We start from the raw sequence: 16,095 nt of genomic DNA on the forward strand, positions 1-16,095 counted from the left end.
TATTGTTGCACTTCTGAAAAGTGATTCTTGATTCCTCGCCAACCTAGAACATTTCCAGGAATGTCCCAATCTGCAACCTTTTCCAGGGAACCTCGACCTGGAATGGCACTAGACTCCCGCTGACCTAAAACAGTTCTGGACAGAATCTCCAATTCAGTTCTAGACTCACTCAACTACAATGGTTCTAGACTTGAGCCACACCTCTAGAATGCTTCTAGGTGCACTGGCTCCAGAACCTTTCCAGGAACCCCTCAATCTGGAACTTTCACAGGCACCCCCCCCCCCCATGACCCAGAACTAGTTGACTGCAAAGTGTTCTAGGCCAGTGAGTCTGAAACCATACCAGGGAGCATCTGGGACGGTTCTAGACTTGGCGACCTAGAACCGCCCTCCACTCGGTTCTAGACCTGGCGACCTAGAACCGGTCTCGATTCGGTTCTAGACTTGGCGACCTAGAACCGTTCTAGACTTGGCGACCTAGGACCGCTCTGGACTTGCCGGCCTAGAACCATTCCAGGGTGAGTCTAGAAAGCAACATTTGGCATGCAGCTATGAGGAACACACCTTTTTTGTTTTACTTCCCAAGCCAAAAGCCCACTGGCATGAAAAGCAGTCCTTGGATTTGGGGGGCAACTGTTATGATTATTCTATGACTTATACAAGCTACATTTTCCCACTCTTGATTACTCTAATTGACTTCTTCACATTTTCTTGGCAACCCTAATGGAATTTATTGCTGTAGCTGCAAAGTGTCTGAACATACGGTTTCTGCCTGTCCGTAGCCTTCGTGAATATCCAGCCCAGTGTGCTCTTCCCATTCTCCCATCACTTCAGGGTTGATTGGCTCCCCGGCACTCACAGAGTGCCGCAGGCTTCTGAATTTGTAGCTTGGTGGGAAAGAAAAAGCAAATAATTGGCAGAGTTAAGCAGACACAGTGATCTATCTGCAATGTCCCCTTCCTTATTGTATTCCTGGATCATGGAGTCCTTTCTACACGAAAATAAAATCTTCACCAAGTCCTATACATTCCATTCCAATTGTGTGGAGCTAAACATAAAGAAATCTGCAAAAATGCAAATGCTCTGTTATTTCTCCATTATTTTAACATCTAGTAATTGATACAGTGTTTCTAACCCTAGAATCTAAACTGGGGTCTCCAACAAAATGGTAACAAAAAGTCACAGGAGAGTTGCCAAGCTGCACTGACACGCGCTATTCTTGTAGAGCATGGTAGTGGGGGAATGCAGGGGAAAAACAAAGGGAAGGGGAATCCAACTATAAAAGCACTTTGGAAAATAGGTCAATCATGCTACTCTATCATTATTATCCTACTATTTCATCAGCTAAACTGCTTTTCAAAGTCTCATGCAAGTTTGCTACAATTTGTGGCATCTGTGATGGTTACGCTGTCCCTGAAATGTTTACTCTGGCTTTGTTCCTAATATGTCAGATTCAAGATGTTGAGAAATACATGACTACCTTTGCTGTTACATCATTGTAACTCTGAAGTAAAGTCAAGGTGAGAAGAGCATTTGGTCCACTATTTTGATCAAATACACTAATAAGGATCTTTTCTTTGGCTTACCTGGACAGTCTACGTTGCACCAACATTCGATAGGCAGTTGGAGCAGAACAGAAGACTGTTATGGGAAATCTTGACAGACTCTAGAGAATTAGAATTAAAAAAAGTAGATGTCGCTACTGAAACACGTGAGGTCTCACCTACATCACAAGAGATAACATAACGATCTCTGTATTCAGCTTACAAAACTCAAGAACAAAAGCAGTTAGCTTTGTACTCGTCAACACGAATATACAGCAGTTCTATTTAAACAGGTTCTTCTTCAAAACAGAATCTACATCTTTTTACAGCTAGTTCAACGCACCCAAGCTTTGTGCTCTGGAAAGCTTTTCAGTCTCCCTTGCAGAAGTTCTTCATAATTCCAACTTAAGTAGAAAACAAAGGAAACCATAAGGCTACTTTTTCAGACGTTCCAGAGGGGAATGACCGATAAAGTGTTCTTCAATGGATCTTAATGTTAGCTAACAATTTTCAGCCATCACAGTAACGTGGGTATGATGATAAAGGGATTCCGTGTAAAAGGAATAATGGTGGTCTTTTTCACAGAGTTGCGTGCAGAGGATGTAACAGAATATAACGCTGGTGCCATTTGTTAAAGAAATATAGGCTTGCTGCCTCTTCACTCCTTAACATGCAGTTCTACAGTACATGCAAGCAAAATTCTCAATTATCTGCTGCTGTCACTCATTTTAACACCACCACCAAAGCGCTCCACAAGCTCCTGTCCCATTTCTTGCGGGCTTCACTTTTAGGCCTAGGAATGGATGTTTGCAGGTTTGGGCAGTCGAATCTCCTCTCAGCAGAGTACAGAACAAAAATTTGGGGACGTTAAAGATTCTCTTGTTTGGGGGCTTACGTTTACAGCCTTCACTACTGAAATACCAGTTGCTTACTTCCTGGTGAAGCTCACAATTCTTCAGCATACTGCCCCTGAATAGCTCTGGGGAAGTGAAAATCTGGGGAGGACGAGCCAGAGAGAAGAGTGCTGTTGCTGGGCTCTCCTTGCTTACCTCAAAGACAATGCTTGGGTCGAAGCGGGGCATCTTCTGTGCAAAGACACAGGCCCCTTGAATCCATGGGGAAAAATTGCTGCTCCAACCTGACTTTGCCCAGCCCGTGTCTGATGTATTCCAAAATATATCTGAAGGAGTCAAGTCCAGCCAGTACCTGGGTGACACAGTGCAAGAGTCCACAATCTCTATTTGGCAGAAAGAGGGCCAATATTAAAACATCAACAACAGACGTGCCAATGAAGCACTGTTTTTCTTGGCTAGATGATGATCAGCAAATGACGGAATTTCTGAGCGGGAGTGGGTCACAGTGCAGTGAAGATGTCATCAGGATAGACTGATGTTGCATTTTTCTAGGAGAAAAATTATACTGATGGACAAGCTAATACCACCTCGAAACAGGATGCTGAATAAATAGGTATGAGATTGCAGGAGTTTTGTTGAAATCATATTGTAGGGATAAGGATTCTTTGAGGTTTACTTACTTTTTAGTTTGCTCTCTTCTGATTTGTTACTCTTTGCCAGTTAGAATGAGATGCATTGCTACGCCAATTTTCTAAACAACACAGTTTTATAAACTCAGAGATCTCACGAACCTGTGTAGTCCTTCCTATGTTCGGAACTATCAGCATTTTGTTCCTGTGGGAGTTGTCTCTAAAGCAGTCACGCATGAATTCAGAAGCCTAAGAGCCATGTCTTTTCCCCCTTTTTATGGTACACACCTCATAAACTTGTTCTTTGCTGATGTTCAGTAAATGGGCAATCTATTAATTATACACAATGAAGAGTTTAGAAGAAGTTAAAGAAAATGTGAAAAAAGAGGTTAGTGACTCTGTATGACTGCCAAGTGCAATACACACTAAGGCAGCTAACCTCCAACTACGCCTTGTTGCACAGAAAAAAGGCTTGTTGGGACTGAATAGAACTGCTGCTTTTTAAAACAGTGAAACACAGAGCTGCTGGTAAAATCTTCTCTTCCCCTTCTTTCTGCCAATTTACCAGCTACAGAAATACATCTGTGATTTAAAGTGATAGCCTTACCTTCCACTTACTGTGAGGCCAATGCCATAGCTGCTGTGGGAATGTGCAGTCCTTTTTGGAGCCCCCGTAGTTCCACTGGTAAAATAGATGGCCATCGGGTCTTGACGCTTTGTGGTCACGCAGTGGTGATCAGAAGGAGCATGCCTTTAAAATGTGCAAAATGAGGAATACAGTGATTTGAAAGGGTGAATTACACATTCTTGAAAACGCTTGGCTAAAATAACTTCTGCAGCAAGCAGAAGTGTCATAAACATTGACATTTTCCCACTGTGCAGTCCTGAAGGGAGGAAAATATTTTGGCATGTGCCAACATTTCCTGTTCACAACCAATCACTGTGCTTGCCTTTCATTGTTTCTGTGGCGCTTTCACAGTAGTGGTTACTCACTTCAGGAGCTCTCTGAAGTTCAGCCATCCTTCTCTGTGGCCCTCTGATACAAGCAGCTTGGCTTTCAGAGACTGCCATTCAGGCCCACCTGAGTCCACAGCTGGTGCCACAGAACCATCAGTGATGACACACTTTGCCTTTGATTTCTGTAGTCCATGGAGAATGTCCTTTGCTGTCAGCTGCTGCCTGCCAGGAATCGGGACAGTTCCTAAAGGAGAATACTCTCAATATTTAAGAACAATACTTGTACCTAGAAACAGTCTCTAGCTTGCCTTGTGCTTATTAGTGGGACAGGGCTGCGCTGAAAGCAGGCTTTGGCTCTGCATTTGTAAATATACCCTTCTTTTTCATGCACTAAATTCGACGGGAGGATCACTGCAAGTTAGAAAATACTAGGCTCAACATGGGACAGCCAAAGAAACCAACAGAAGGACTTTTTTGGGGTGGAAAGCATTGCCACTGGGACATGCTACCCCTCTGGATTTGTATTCTTCACTAGTAAATACAGGTGTACCTGTCCTCACAGGGTATGCTGCTAGTGTTTGTGAGGCCCCGAGACATTCTGGGCTGTAAATACTGGCAAGCCGAGTATTTAACATAGCCCACAGGGGAACATGTGAAACACTCGGGTAAGTATGTGCTAATTGCATTGTAAGTTAAGAAGACGATGCATTTGCGATGCATCACAAGTGCTGGAAAGAGGAGAATGACAGAGGTCCACGGACTCCCAGAATTTCCTTAACAGCTAGAGCATGTTCAAAAAATCCTAAAAGTACCATAAAGACAAAACTTGGCATGAAGGGTGTTGACCAGCATGGCAGTGATGATCATCCCCGTTAGCATGTTTGTAGTTCTGAGTCTATTAAATAGCAATGATCGGTGTATGTGACAGCAGCTATAGCTATAAATCATTTCTATGCTTTTACTAACCTGTTCACATGCAAGCCACATTCAGCAGCCACCACTCCGGGATCCTGGGCAGAATCCGAATAACTCTGTCTCCCGGTTGCAGACCACAGGCACCAGACAGTACATTAGCCGCTTGCCTGGACAGGACTCCCAGCTCTTCAAAGCTCCACTTCACTTCTTCTCCGTCACCGCTTACCCACCACAATGCAGGGTTTTCAGGCTTTTTGCCCTCCTACAGGACAACAGGGCACAGTGCAAATGCTTCATTTAGGGAACATGTTGCCTTTAATTTAAGCCTGAGGAAGGAAAACAGTCATCATTTATTGAATGCTGAATAAACCTGGGGCATAATAAATATGAATGAATAAACCGTGGGGTGTAAGCCATAAAGTTCAACTGAATGGTTACAGGGCCAAGATAGAATGGATTAGTTTAAGACTGAGAGAAGGGATTCATGGTTCTTCCCATTCTGACTTGTTACAGGGTAAGTTACTTACCCTTATGCTTGCTTACCTCAATTGTAAAACAGACACCTGACTTGTACAGTGACCTTGAGATTTATTAAGTGCGAGGTGGTATTTCTGAAGTCGTTTTTCCTTTACCGTGAAGAGGCTATGAAATGCTGTATATTAATCACCTGCATTTTTCTTCTTAGTTATTCTAGAATAGGAAGCCTAAAGGGCCAAAAGGTGCCTTGCAGGATCTGGGGATAGCTTTTGCAGGACGGGAGCATTCTGGTAAGTATGATATGATGATTCTCATCTTATAGATATATATTTTTATAAAGCTAAACAGCTACTGTAACTTTTTCAAGTTACGTAATGCTCTGTTCAACAAAAGCATCAAAATAAGAAAGACCAGATGCTTCAAAGATTAGAGTTTGTCATCTCTAAGTTTATGCTTTTTTCTGAAATCTGGCCTAGTCCTTTGAAGTGTATGTTGCACAACACAGCCAAACATCAAATTATTAGGGTTCAAAAGAAAAAGACAGTGGGGGAAGAATAAGGAAATCGAGGGAGAATCAAGGAAACTTGATCTTACTGGATAGGTCTGGACATCTTATTAGTGTAAGAGAATATTAGTACAATCGGAATTTGATATAAGTGATAAAACAAAACAAGAATGTTAGTAATCAGGACCATATATTAAACTCTGGTTAGATGACCATTAGATGTTCAGCAAAGGAAACTTTACTGCCACTGCCCTTTTCCGAACTTCCTCTAGAAAACCATGTGTCAGAGTTCCGTGAATCCCTTCCATTTATGTAAGCCTTACCTGAATGCCTTTTCCCCCACTAACAGTAGTTTAAAAGGAAGAATATGAACATAACCATTCTTTTCAAGGGTTGGATGATTCTCGGAATACTGCCCGTCTTGCTTGGAGGATGATTTGTGATGGATGTGTGCTGAAGGTTACTAAATCTTTGGCTAAGCTTAGTAACTTCTTCACATCTTCCCTTCTACTTGCTTCAGAGCCTGGCATCCAGATGAGAGATGAGCTATTCAAATAAACAACCCAGCATCTTGACTATGAATTGAACAGAACATCATTAGGCTAATATGCTTATTAATTTAGAGCATTGATTTCTACTTCTGGGGATTCATTTCCCCAAATCTCCATTTCTTTGGGGACTCCCTAGGCACATCCAAAGGGGAACCTGATTTCCCGAACACTGAGTATAAACTTCACTGACAAGACTCCACTGGGAAGTAATAGCAGACCTGAAACATCTGGAGATACAACTTGCAAAATAAGCTCTCCAGCGGAGGAAAACCACAACAGTGCTACCGGAGTTATGATAAATTCCAACGTACAAACAGGAGAACAACAGGAGAGAAGCACAATCAATTCCTCTACAGCCATCCATGTTGCATCTAGCAGCAGCTTAAGGACTGATTTACATGATCAAGCCCAAAGCTCTTTAACAGCATCTGCTGACAGATTTGCTTTTCCTCTTGGACAGCCACAGCTATCTCACGGTACAGGCATTCAGAAAGGGTTCCGCAATGGGCACCTGACGACTACTGCCAAATACAGCTCTCCAGTACATGGCTCAGGACTAGTGCTTGTCTCCACTACCATCCCCTCAGTTAATATCTCTGAGGAGGATACTAGTACTAGTTCCGATTGTTTCTCTCTGCTGACTGACTGGGAAGAGGTAGCTTTCATACCAGAATCACAGTATGAACACAATTCAGATTGTGTTCCATTCAAAGATGACTCCAGTACAGCTATTTTAACAGCATCTGAAGAAACAACAATTTCTAGAGCATCAGTTGTCATGAGTTCAGATCTTCAAAGTTTGGGGAAAACTGTGGTACCTGTGGAACCTCGGAAGTCTATCGTTTACAAAAGTCCCGATACTATGATCTATAATGTAGGAATGGTCCAAAGGCAGACTTCAAACTTTTCTGCTTTTAAGTTACCACCTGCAAAGGCAAATGCTACTTCACCACATTCAGCATTAACTGGAAATGATTCCACTCCCGAGGCTCCTCAAAGAAAGCCAACAAGTCCAAAAATGTTCCCACCAGCGAAAAAACACTCTTTTGCTATCTAGAAAGAGAAGACTGCATCTTTTAGGCATTGCTTACCTTCAAGAAGTTCAAACTTGTCCAAAGTGTCTCCTGCCATTCTGAACTCCACAGTCAATTTGAATCAATCTGTAAGAGCTGCCAAAAATGAAAAACCAACCCCCCCCTTGGTGTCATTGTGGTCGAAGAGCTAAAAGACTGTATGTATCAAATACCGGTCCAAATCACGGCAAAGCATTTTGTGGTTGTCCTGTCAGTAAGCAGGAAGGCAATAAGAAAGGCTGTGAATACTTCAAGTGGGAATATGCATTTCTGAAAGAGAAATCTAATGTTCTCACTGTGAATGCAGATGCTTTGACCTCTCCTGGAACTTCTTCCAACACTGCAGGAAATTCTTCCCACAAGAAATACTTGCGTCTTAGACCCTCTATGAGAACTTGAAAATTGATGGGGTTTTGTCCAGATCTTAAGCTTAATTACTTGTTGCTGCTTACTATTATCAGGACGGTCAAATGATCTTAGATATGTCTTCTGAGAATGGGACCAAAATGACATGCTTGGTTAAAGTAAATAAAAGTGGAAATTGCTCAAGCATGTCATAAACTATCTCATTAATGAAGTGAGAGAACTGATCAAGCTGCGAGTGCTAAAATTAAAGTATGAACAGCTGATGGTAAATATTTTACACTTCTATTTTATCATCTATTTTAAACTCTTTACTAGTCCAGTCTTTAAACATCACTGCCATGATACAGATTTTATTTATACTCATTTGTCTAAACATACTTGTATTGAGCTGCAACTTTTAAAAATGTATTTATTGTTGCACTTCTGAAAAGTGATTCTTGATTCCTCGCCAACCTAGAACATTTCCAGGAATGTCCCAATCTGCAACCTTTTCCAGGGAACCTCGACCTGGAATGGCACTAGACTCCCGCTGACCTAAAACAGTTCTGGACAGAATCTCCAGTTCAGTTCTACACTCACTCAACTACAATGGTTCTAGACTTGAGCCACACCTCTAGAATGCTTCTAGGTGCACTGGCTCCAGAACCTTTCCAGGAACCCCTCAATCTGGAACTTTCACAGGCACCCCCCCCCCCATGACCCAGAACTAGTTGACTGCAAAGTGTTCTAGGCCAGTGAGTCTGAAACCATACCAGGGAGCATCTGGGACGGTTCTAGACTTGGCGACCTAGAACCGCCCTCCACTCGGTTCTAGATCTGGCGACCTAGAACCGGTCTCGATTCGGTTCTAGACTTGGCGACCTAGAACCGTTCTAGACTTGGCGACCTAGGACCGCTCTGGACTTGCCGGCCTAGAACCATTCCAGGGTGAGTCTAGAAAGCAACATTTGGCATGCAGCTATGAGGAACACACCTTTTTTGTTTTACTTCCCAAGCCAAAAGCCCACTGGCATGAAAAGCAGTCTTTGGATTTGGGGGGCAACTGATATGATTATTCTATGACTTATACAAGCTACATTTTCCCACTCTTGATTACTCTAATTGACTTCTTCACATTTTCTTGGCAACCCTAATGGAATTTATTGCTGTAGCTGCAAAGTGTCTGAACATACGGTTTCTGCCTGTCCGTAGCCTTCGTGAATATCCAGCCCAGTGTGCTCTTCCCATTCTCCCATCACTTCAGGGTTGATTGGCTCCCCGGCACTCACACAGTGCCGCAGGCTTCTGAATTTGTAGCTTGGTGGGAAAGAAAAAGCAAATAATTGGCAGAGTTAAGCAGACACAGTGATCTATCTGCAATGTCCCCTTCCTTATTGTATTCCTGGATCATGGAGTCCTTTCTACACGAAAATAAAATCTTCACCAAGTCCTATACATTCCATTCCAATTGTGTGGAGCTAAACATAAACAAATCTGCAAAAATGCAAATGCTCTGTTATTTCTCCATTATTTTAACATCTAGTAATTGATACAGTGTTTCTAACCCTAGAATCTAAACTGGGGTCTCCAACAAAATGGTAACAAAAAGTCACAGGAGAGTTGCCAAGCTGCACTGACACGCGCTATTCTTGTAGAGCATGGTAGTGGGGGAATGCAGGGGAAAAACAAAGGGAAGGGGAATCCAACTATAAAAGCACTTTGGAAAATAGGTCAATCATGCTACTCTATCATTATTATCCTACTATTTCATCAGCTAAACTGCTTTTCAAAGTCTCATGCAAGTTTGCTACAATTTGTGGCATCTGTGATGGTTACGCTGTCCCTGAAATGTTTACTCTGGCTTTGTTCCTAATATGTCAGATTCAAGATGTTGAGAAATACATGACTACCTTTGCTGTTACATCATTGTAACTCTGAAGTAAAGTCAAGGTGAGAAGAGCATTTGGTCCACTATTTTGATCAAATACACTAATAAGGATCTTTTCTTTGGCTTACCTGGACAGTCTACGTTGCACCAACATTCGATAGGCAGTTGGAGCAGAACAGAAGACTGTTATGGGAAATCTTGACAGACTCTAGAGAATTAGAATTAAAAAAAGTAGATGTCGCTACTGAAACACGTGAGGTCTCACCTACATCACAAGAGATAACATAACGATCTCTGTATTCAGCTTACAAAACTCAAGAACAAAAGCAGTTAGCTTTGTACTCGTCAACACGAATATACAGCAGTTCTATTTAAACAGGTTCTTCTTCAAAACAGAATCTACATCTTTTTACAGCTAGTTCAACGCACCCAAGCTTTGTGCTCTGGAAAGCTTTTCAGTCTCCCTTGCAGAAGTTCTTCATAATTCCAACTTAAGTAGAAAACAAAGGAAACCATAAGGCTACTTTTTCAGACGTTCCAGAGGGGAATGACCGATAAAGTGTTCTTCAATGGATCTTAATGTTAGCTAACAATTTTCAGCCATCACAGTAACGTGGGTATGATGATAAAGGGATTCCGTGTAAAAGGAATAATGGTGGTCTTTTTCACAGAGTTGCGTGCAGAGGATGTAACAGAATATAACGCTGGTGCCATTTGTTAAAGAAATATAGGCTTGCTGCCTCTTCACTCCTTAACATGCAGTTCTACAGTACATGCAACCAAAATTCTCAATTATCTGCTGCTGTCACTCATTTTAACACCACCACCAAAGCACTCCACAAGCTCCTGTCCCATTTCTTGCGGGCTTCACTTTTAGGCCTAGGAATGGATGTTTGCAGGTTTGGGCAGTTGAATCTCCTCTCAGCAGAGTACAGAACAAAAATTTGGGGACGTTAAAGATTCTCTTGTTTGGGGGCTTACGTTTACAGCCTTCACTACTGAAATACCAGTTGCTTACTTCCTGGTGAAGCTCACAATTCTTCAGCATACTGCCCCTGAATAGCTCTGGGGAAGTGAAAATCTGGGGAGGACGAGCCAGAGAGAAGAGTGCTGTTGCTGGGCTCTCCTTGCTTACCTCAAAGACAATGCTTGGGTCGAAGCGGGGCATCTTCTGTGCAAAGACACAGGCCCCTTGAATCCATGGGGAAAAATTGCTGCTCCAACCTGACTTTGCCCAGCCCGTGTCTGATGTATTCCAAAATATATCTGAAGGAGTCAAGTCCAGCCAGTACCTGGGTGACACAGTGCAAGAGTCCACAATCTCTATTTGGCAGAAAGAGGGCCAATATTAAAACATCAACAACAGACGTGCCAATGAAGCACTGTTTTTCTTGGCTAGATGATGATCAGCAAATGACGGAATTTCTGAGCGGGAGTGAGTCACAGTGCAGTGAAGATGTCATCAGGATAGACTGATGTTGCATTTTTCTAGGAGAAAAATTATACTGATGGACAAGCTAATACCACCTCGAAACAGGATGCTGAATAAATAGGTATGAGATTGCAGGAGTTTTGTTGAAATCATATTGTAGGGATAAGGATTCTTTGAGGTTTACTTACTTTTTAGTTTGCTCTCTTCTGATTTGTTACTCTTTGCCAGTTAGAATGAGATGCATTGCTACGCCAATTTTCTAAACAACACAGTTTTATAAACTCAGAGATCTCACGAACCTGTGTAGTCCTTCCTATGTTCGGAACTATCAGCATTTTGTTCCTGTGGGACTTGTCTCTAAAGCAGTCACGCATGAATTCAGAAGCCTAAGAGCCATGTCTTTTCCCCCTTTTTATGGTACACACCTCATAAACTTGTTCTTTGCTGATGTTCAGTAAATGGGCAATCTATTAATTATACACAATGAAGAGTTTAGAAGAAGTTAAAGAAAATGTGAAAAAAGAGGTTAGTGACTCTGTATGACTGCCAAGTGCAATACACACTAAGGCAGCTAACCTCCAACTACGCCTTGTTGCACAGAAAAAAGGCTTGTTGGGACTGAATAGAACTGCTGCTTTTTAAAATAGTGAAACACAGAGCTGCTGGTAAAATCTTCTCTTCCCCTTCTTTCTGCCAATTTACCAGCTACAGAAATACATCTGTGATTTAAAGTGATAGCCTTACCTTCCACTTACTGTGAGGCCAATGCCATAGCTGCTGTGGGAATGTGCAGTCCTTTTTGGAGCCCCCGTAGTTCCACTGGTAAAATAGATGGCCATCGGGTCTTGACGCTTTGTGGTCACGCAGTGGTGATCAGAAGGAGCATGCCTTTAAAATGTGCAAAATGAGGAATACAGTGATTTGAAAGGGTGAATTACACATTCTTGAAAACGCTTGGCTAAAATAACTTCTGCAGCAAGCAAAAGTGTCATAAACATTGACATTTTCCCACTGTGCAGTCCTGAAGGGAGGAAAATATTTTGGCATGTGCCAACATTTCCTGTTCACAACCAATCACTGTGCTTGCCTTTCATTGTTTCTGTGGCGCTTTCACAGTAGTGGTTACTCACTTCAGGAGCTCTCTGAAGTTCAGCCATCCTTCTCTGTGGCCCTCTGATACAAGCAGCTTGGCTTTCAGAGACTGCCATTCAGGCCCACCTGAGTCCACAGCTGGTGCCACAGAACCATCAGTGATGACACACTTTGCCTTTGATTTCTGTAGTCGATGGAGAATGTCCTTTGCTGTCAGCTGCTGCCTGCCAGGAATCGGGACAGTTCCTAAAGGAGAATACTCTCAATATTTAAGAACAATACTTGTACCTAGAAACAGTCTCTAGCTTGCCTTGTGCTTATTAGTGGGACAGGGCTGCGCTGAAAGCAGGCTTTGGCTCTGCATTTGTAAATATACCCTTCTTTTTCATGCATTAAATTCGACGGGAGGATCACTGCAAGTTAGAAAATACTAGGCTCAACATGGGACAGCCAAAGAAACCAACAGAAGGACTTTTTTGGGGTGGAAAGCATTGCCACTGGGACATGCTACCCCTCTGGATTTGTATTCTTCACTAGTAAATACAGGTGTACCTGTCCTCACAGGGTATGCTGCTAGTGTTTGTGAGGCCCCGAGACATTCTGGGCTGTAAATACTGGCAAGCCGAGTATTTAACATAGCCCACAGGGGAACATGTGAAACACTCGGGTAAGTATGTGCTAATTGCATTGTAAGTTAAGAAGACGATGCATTTGCGATGCATCACAAGTGCTGGAAAGAGGAGAATGACAGAGGTCCACGGACTCCCAGAATTTCCTTAACAGCTAGAGCATGTTCAAAAAATCCTAAAAGTACCATAAAGACAAAACTTGGCATGAAGGGTGTTGACCAGCATGGCAGTGATGATCATCCCCGTTAGCATGTTTGTAGTTCTGAGTCTATTAAATAGCAATGATCGGTGTATGTGACAGCAGCTATAGCTATAAATCATTTCTATGCTTTTACTAACCTGTTCGCATGCAAGCCACATTCAGCAGCCACCACTCCGGGATCCTGGGCAGAATCCGAATAACTCTGTCTCCCGGTTGCAGACCACAGGCACCAGACAGTACATTAGCCGCTTGCCTGGACAGGACTCCCAGCTCTTCAAAGCTCCACTTCACTTCTTCTCCGTCACCGCTTACCCACCACAATGCAGGGTTTTCAGGCTTTTTGCCCTCCTACAGGACAACAGGGCACAGTGCAAATGCTTCATTTAGGGAACATGTTGCCTTTAATTTAAGCCTGAGGAAGGAAAACAGTCATCATTTATTGAATGCTGAATAAACCTGGGGCATAATAAATATGAATGAATAAACCGTGGGGTGTAAGCCATAAAGTTCAACTGAATGGTTACAGGGCCAAGATAGAATGGATTAGTTTAAGACTGAGAGAAGGGATTCATGGTTCTTCCCATTCTGACTTGTTACAGGGTAAGTTACTTACCCTTATGCTTACTTACCTCAATTGTAAAACAGACACCTGACTTGTACAGTGACCTTGAGATTTATTAAGTGCGAGGTGGTATTTCTGAAGTCGTTTTTCCTTTACCGTGAAGAGGCTATGAAATGCTGTATATTAATCACCTGCATTTTTCTTCTTAGTTATTCTAGAATAGGAAGCCTAAAGGGCCAAAAGGTGCCTTGCAGGATCTGGGGATAGCTTTTGCAGGACGGGAGCATTCTGGTAAGTATGATATGATGATTCTCATCTTATAGATATATATTTTTATAAAGCTAAACAGCTACTGTAACTTTTTCAAGTTACGTAATGCTCTGTTCAACAAAAGCATCAAAATAAGAAAGACCAGATGCTTCAAAGATTAGAGTTTGTCATCTCTAAGTTTATGCTTTTTTCTGAAATCTGGCCTAGTCCTTTGAAGTGTATGTTGCACAACACAGCCAAACATCAAATTATTAGGGTTCAAAAGAAAAAGACAGTGGGGGAAGAATAAGGAAATCGAGGGAGAATCAAGGAAACTTGATCTTACTGGATAGGTCTGGACATCTTATTAGTGTAAGAGAATATTAGTACAATCGGAATTTGATATAAGTGATAAAACAAAACAAGAATGTTAGTAATCAGGACCATATATTAAACTCTGGTTAGATGACCATTAGATGTTCAGCAAAGGAAACTTTACTGCCACTGCCCTTTTCCGAACTTTCTCTAGAAAACCATGTGTCAGAGTTCCGTGAATCCCTTCCATTTATGTAAGCCTTACCTGAATGCCTTTTCCCCCACTAACAGTAGTTTAAAAGGAAGAACATGAACATAACCATTCTTTTCAAGGCTTGGATGATTCTCGGAATACTGCCCGTCTTGCTTGGAGGATGATTTGTGATGGATGTGTGCTGAAGGTTACTAAATCTTTGGCTAAGCTTAGTAACTTCTTCACATCTTCCCTTCTACTTGCTTCAGAGCCTGGCATCCAGATGAGAGATGAGCTATTCAAATAAACAACCCAGCATCTTGACTATGAATTGAACAGAACATCATTAGGCTAATATGCTTATTAATTTAGAGCATTGATTTCTACTTCTGGGGATTCATTTCCCCAAATCTCCATTTGTGGGAACTCCCCTCCATTTGGGGACTCCCTAGGCACATCCAAAGGGGAACCTGATTTCCCGAACACTGAGTATAAACTTCACTGACAAGACTCCACTGGGAAGTAATAGCAGACCTGAAACATCTGGAGATACAACTTGCAAAATAAGCTCTCCAGCGGAGGAAAACCACAACAGTGCTACCGGAGTTATGATAAATTCCAACGTACAAACAGGAGAACAACAGGAGAGAAGCACAATCAATTCCTCTACAGCCATCCATGTTGCATCTAGCAGCAGCTTAAGGACTGATTTACATGATCAAGCCCAAAGCTCTTTAACAGCATCTGCTGACAGATTTGCTTTTCCTCTTGGACAGCCACAGCTATCTCACGGTACAGGCATTCAGAAAGGGTTCCGCAATGGGCACCTGACGACTACTGCCAAATACAGCTCTCCAGTACATGGCTCAGGACTAGTGCTTGTCTCCACTACCATCCCCTCAGTTAATATCTCTGAGGAGGATACTAGTACTAGTTCCGATTGTTTCTCTCTGCTGACTGACTGGGAAGAGGTAGCTTTCATACCAGAATCACAGCATGAACACAATTCAGATTGTGTTCCATTCAAAGATGACTCCAGTACAGCTATTTTAACAGCATCTGAAGAAACAACAATTTCTAGAGCATCAGTTGTGATGAGTTCAGATCTTCAAAGTTTGGGGAAAACTGTGGTACCTGTGGAACCTCGGAAGTCTATCGTTTACAAAAGTCCCGATACTATGATCTGTAATGTAGGAATGGTCCAAAGGCAGACTTCAAACTTTTCTGCTTTTAAGTTACCACCTGCAAAGGCAAATGCTACTTCACCACATTCAGCATTAACTGGAAATGATTCCACTCCCGAGGCTCCTCAAAGAAAGCCAACAAGTCCAAAAATGTTCCCACCAGCAAAAAAACACTCTTTTGCTATCTAGAAAGAGAAGACTGCATCTTTTAGGCATTGCTTACCTTCAAGAAGTTCAAACTTGTCCAAAGTGTCTCCTGCCATTCTGAACTCCACAGTCAATTTGAATCAATCTGTAAGAGCTGCCAAAAATGAAAAACCAACCCCCCCTCGGTGTCATTGTGGTCGAAGAGCTAAAAGACTGTATGTATCAAATACCGGTCCAAATCACGGCAAAGCATTTTGTGGTTGTCCTGTCAGTAAGCAGGAAGGCAATAAGAAAGGCTGTGAATACTTCAAGTGGGAATATGCATTTCTGAAAGAGAAATCTAATGTTCTCA

At 42.3% G+C, this 16,095-nt stretch overlaps 2 protein-coding genes across 2 annotated transcripts in view; one reads left to right on the forward strand and one right to left on the reverse strand.

The window, feature by feature from the left end:
• Positions 1–16,095, forward strand: part of ERI2 (ERI1 exoribonuclease family member 2) — a 253,255-nt gene that overhangs the window by 58,966 nt on the left and 178,194 nt on the right. The gene's annotated exons all lie outside the window — the stretch shown is intronic.
• On the reverse strand, positions 9,005–13,432 carry LOC135329874 (acyl-coenzyme A synthetase ACSM3, mitochondrial-like; the record flags this gene model as incomplete). The annotated part of the gene is made up of 6 exons (XM_064519919.1): positions 9,005–9,167; positions 9,867–9,946; positions 10,874–11,030; positions 11,915–12,058; positions 12,301–12,508; positions 13,231–13,432. Coding segments are annotated over 6 exons (948 nt in total), but the record flags the coding sequence as incomplete, so codon positions are not given.

This window comes from Dromaius novaehollandiae, chromosome 14, assembly GCF_036370855.1.
Source record: "Dromaius novaehollandiae isolate bDroNov1 chromosome 14, bDroNov1.hap1, whole genome shotgun sequence".
In the NCBI taxonomy this organism is placed as follows: Eukaryota; Metazoa; Chordata; class Aves; order Casuariiformes; family Dromaiidae; genus Dromaius; species Dromaius novaehollandiae.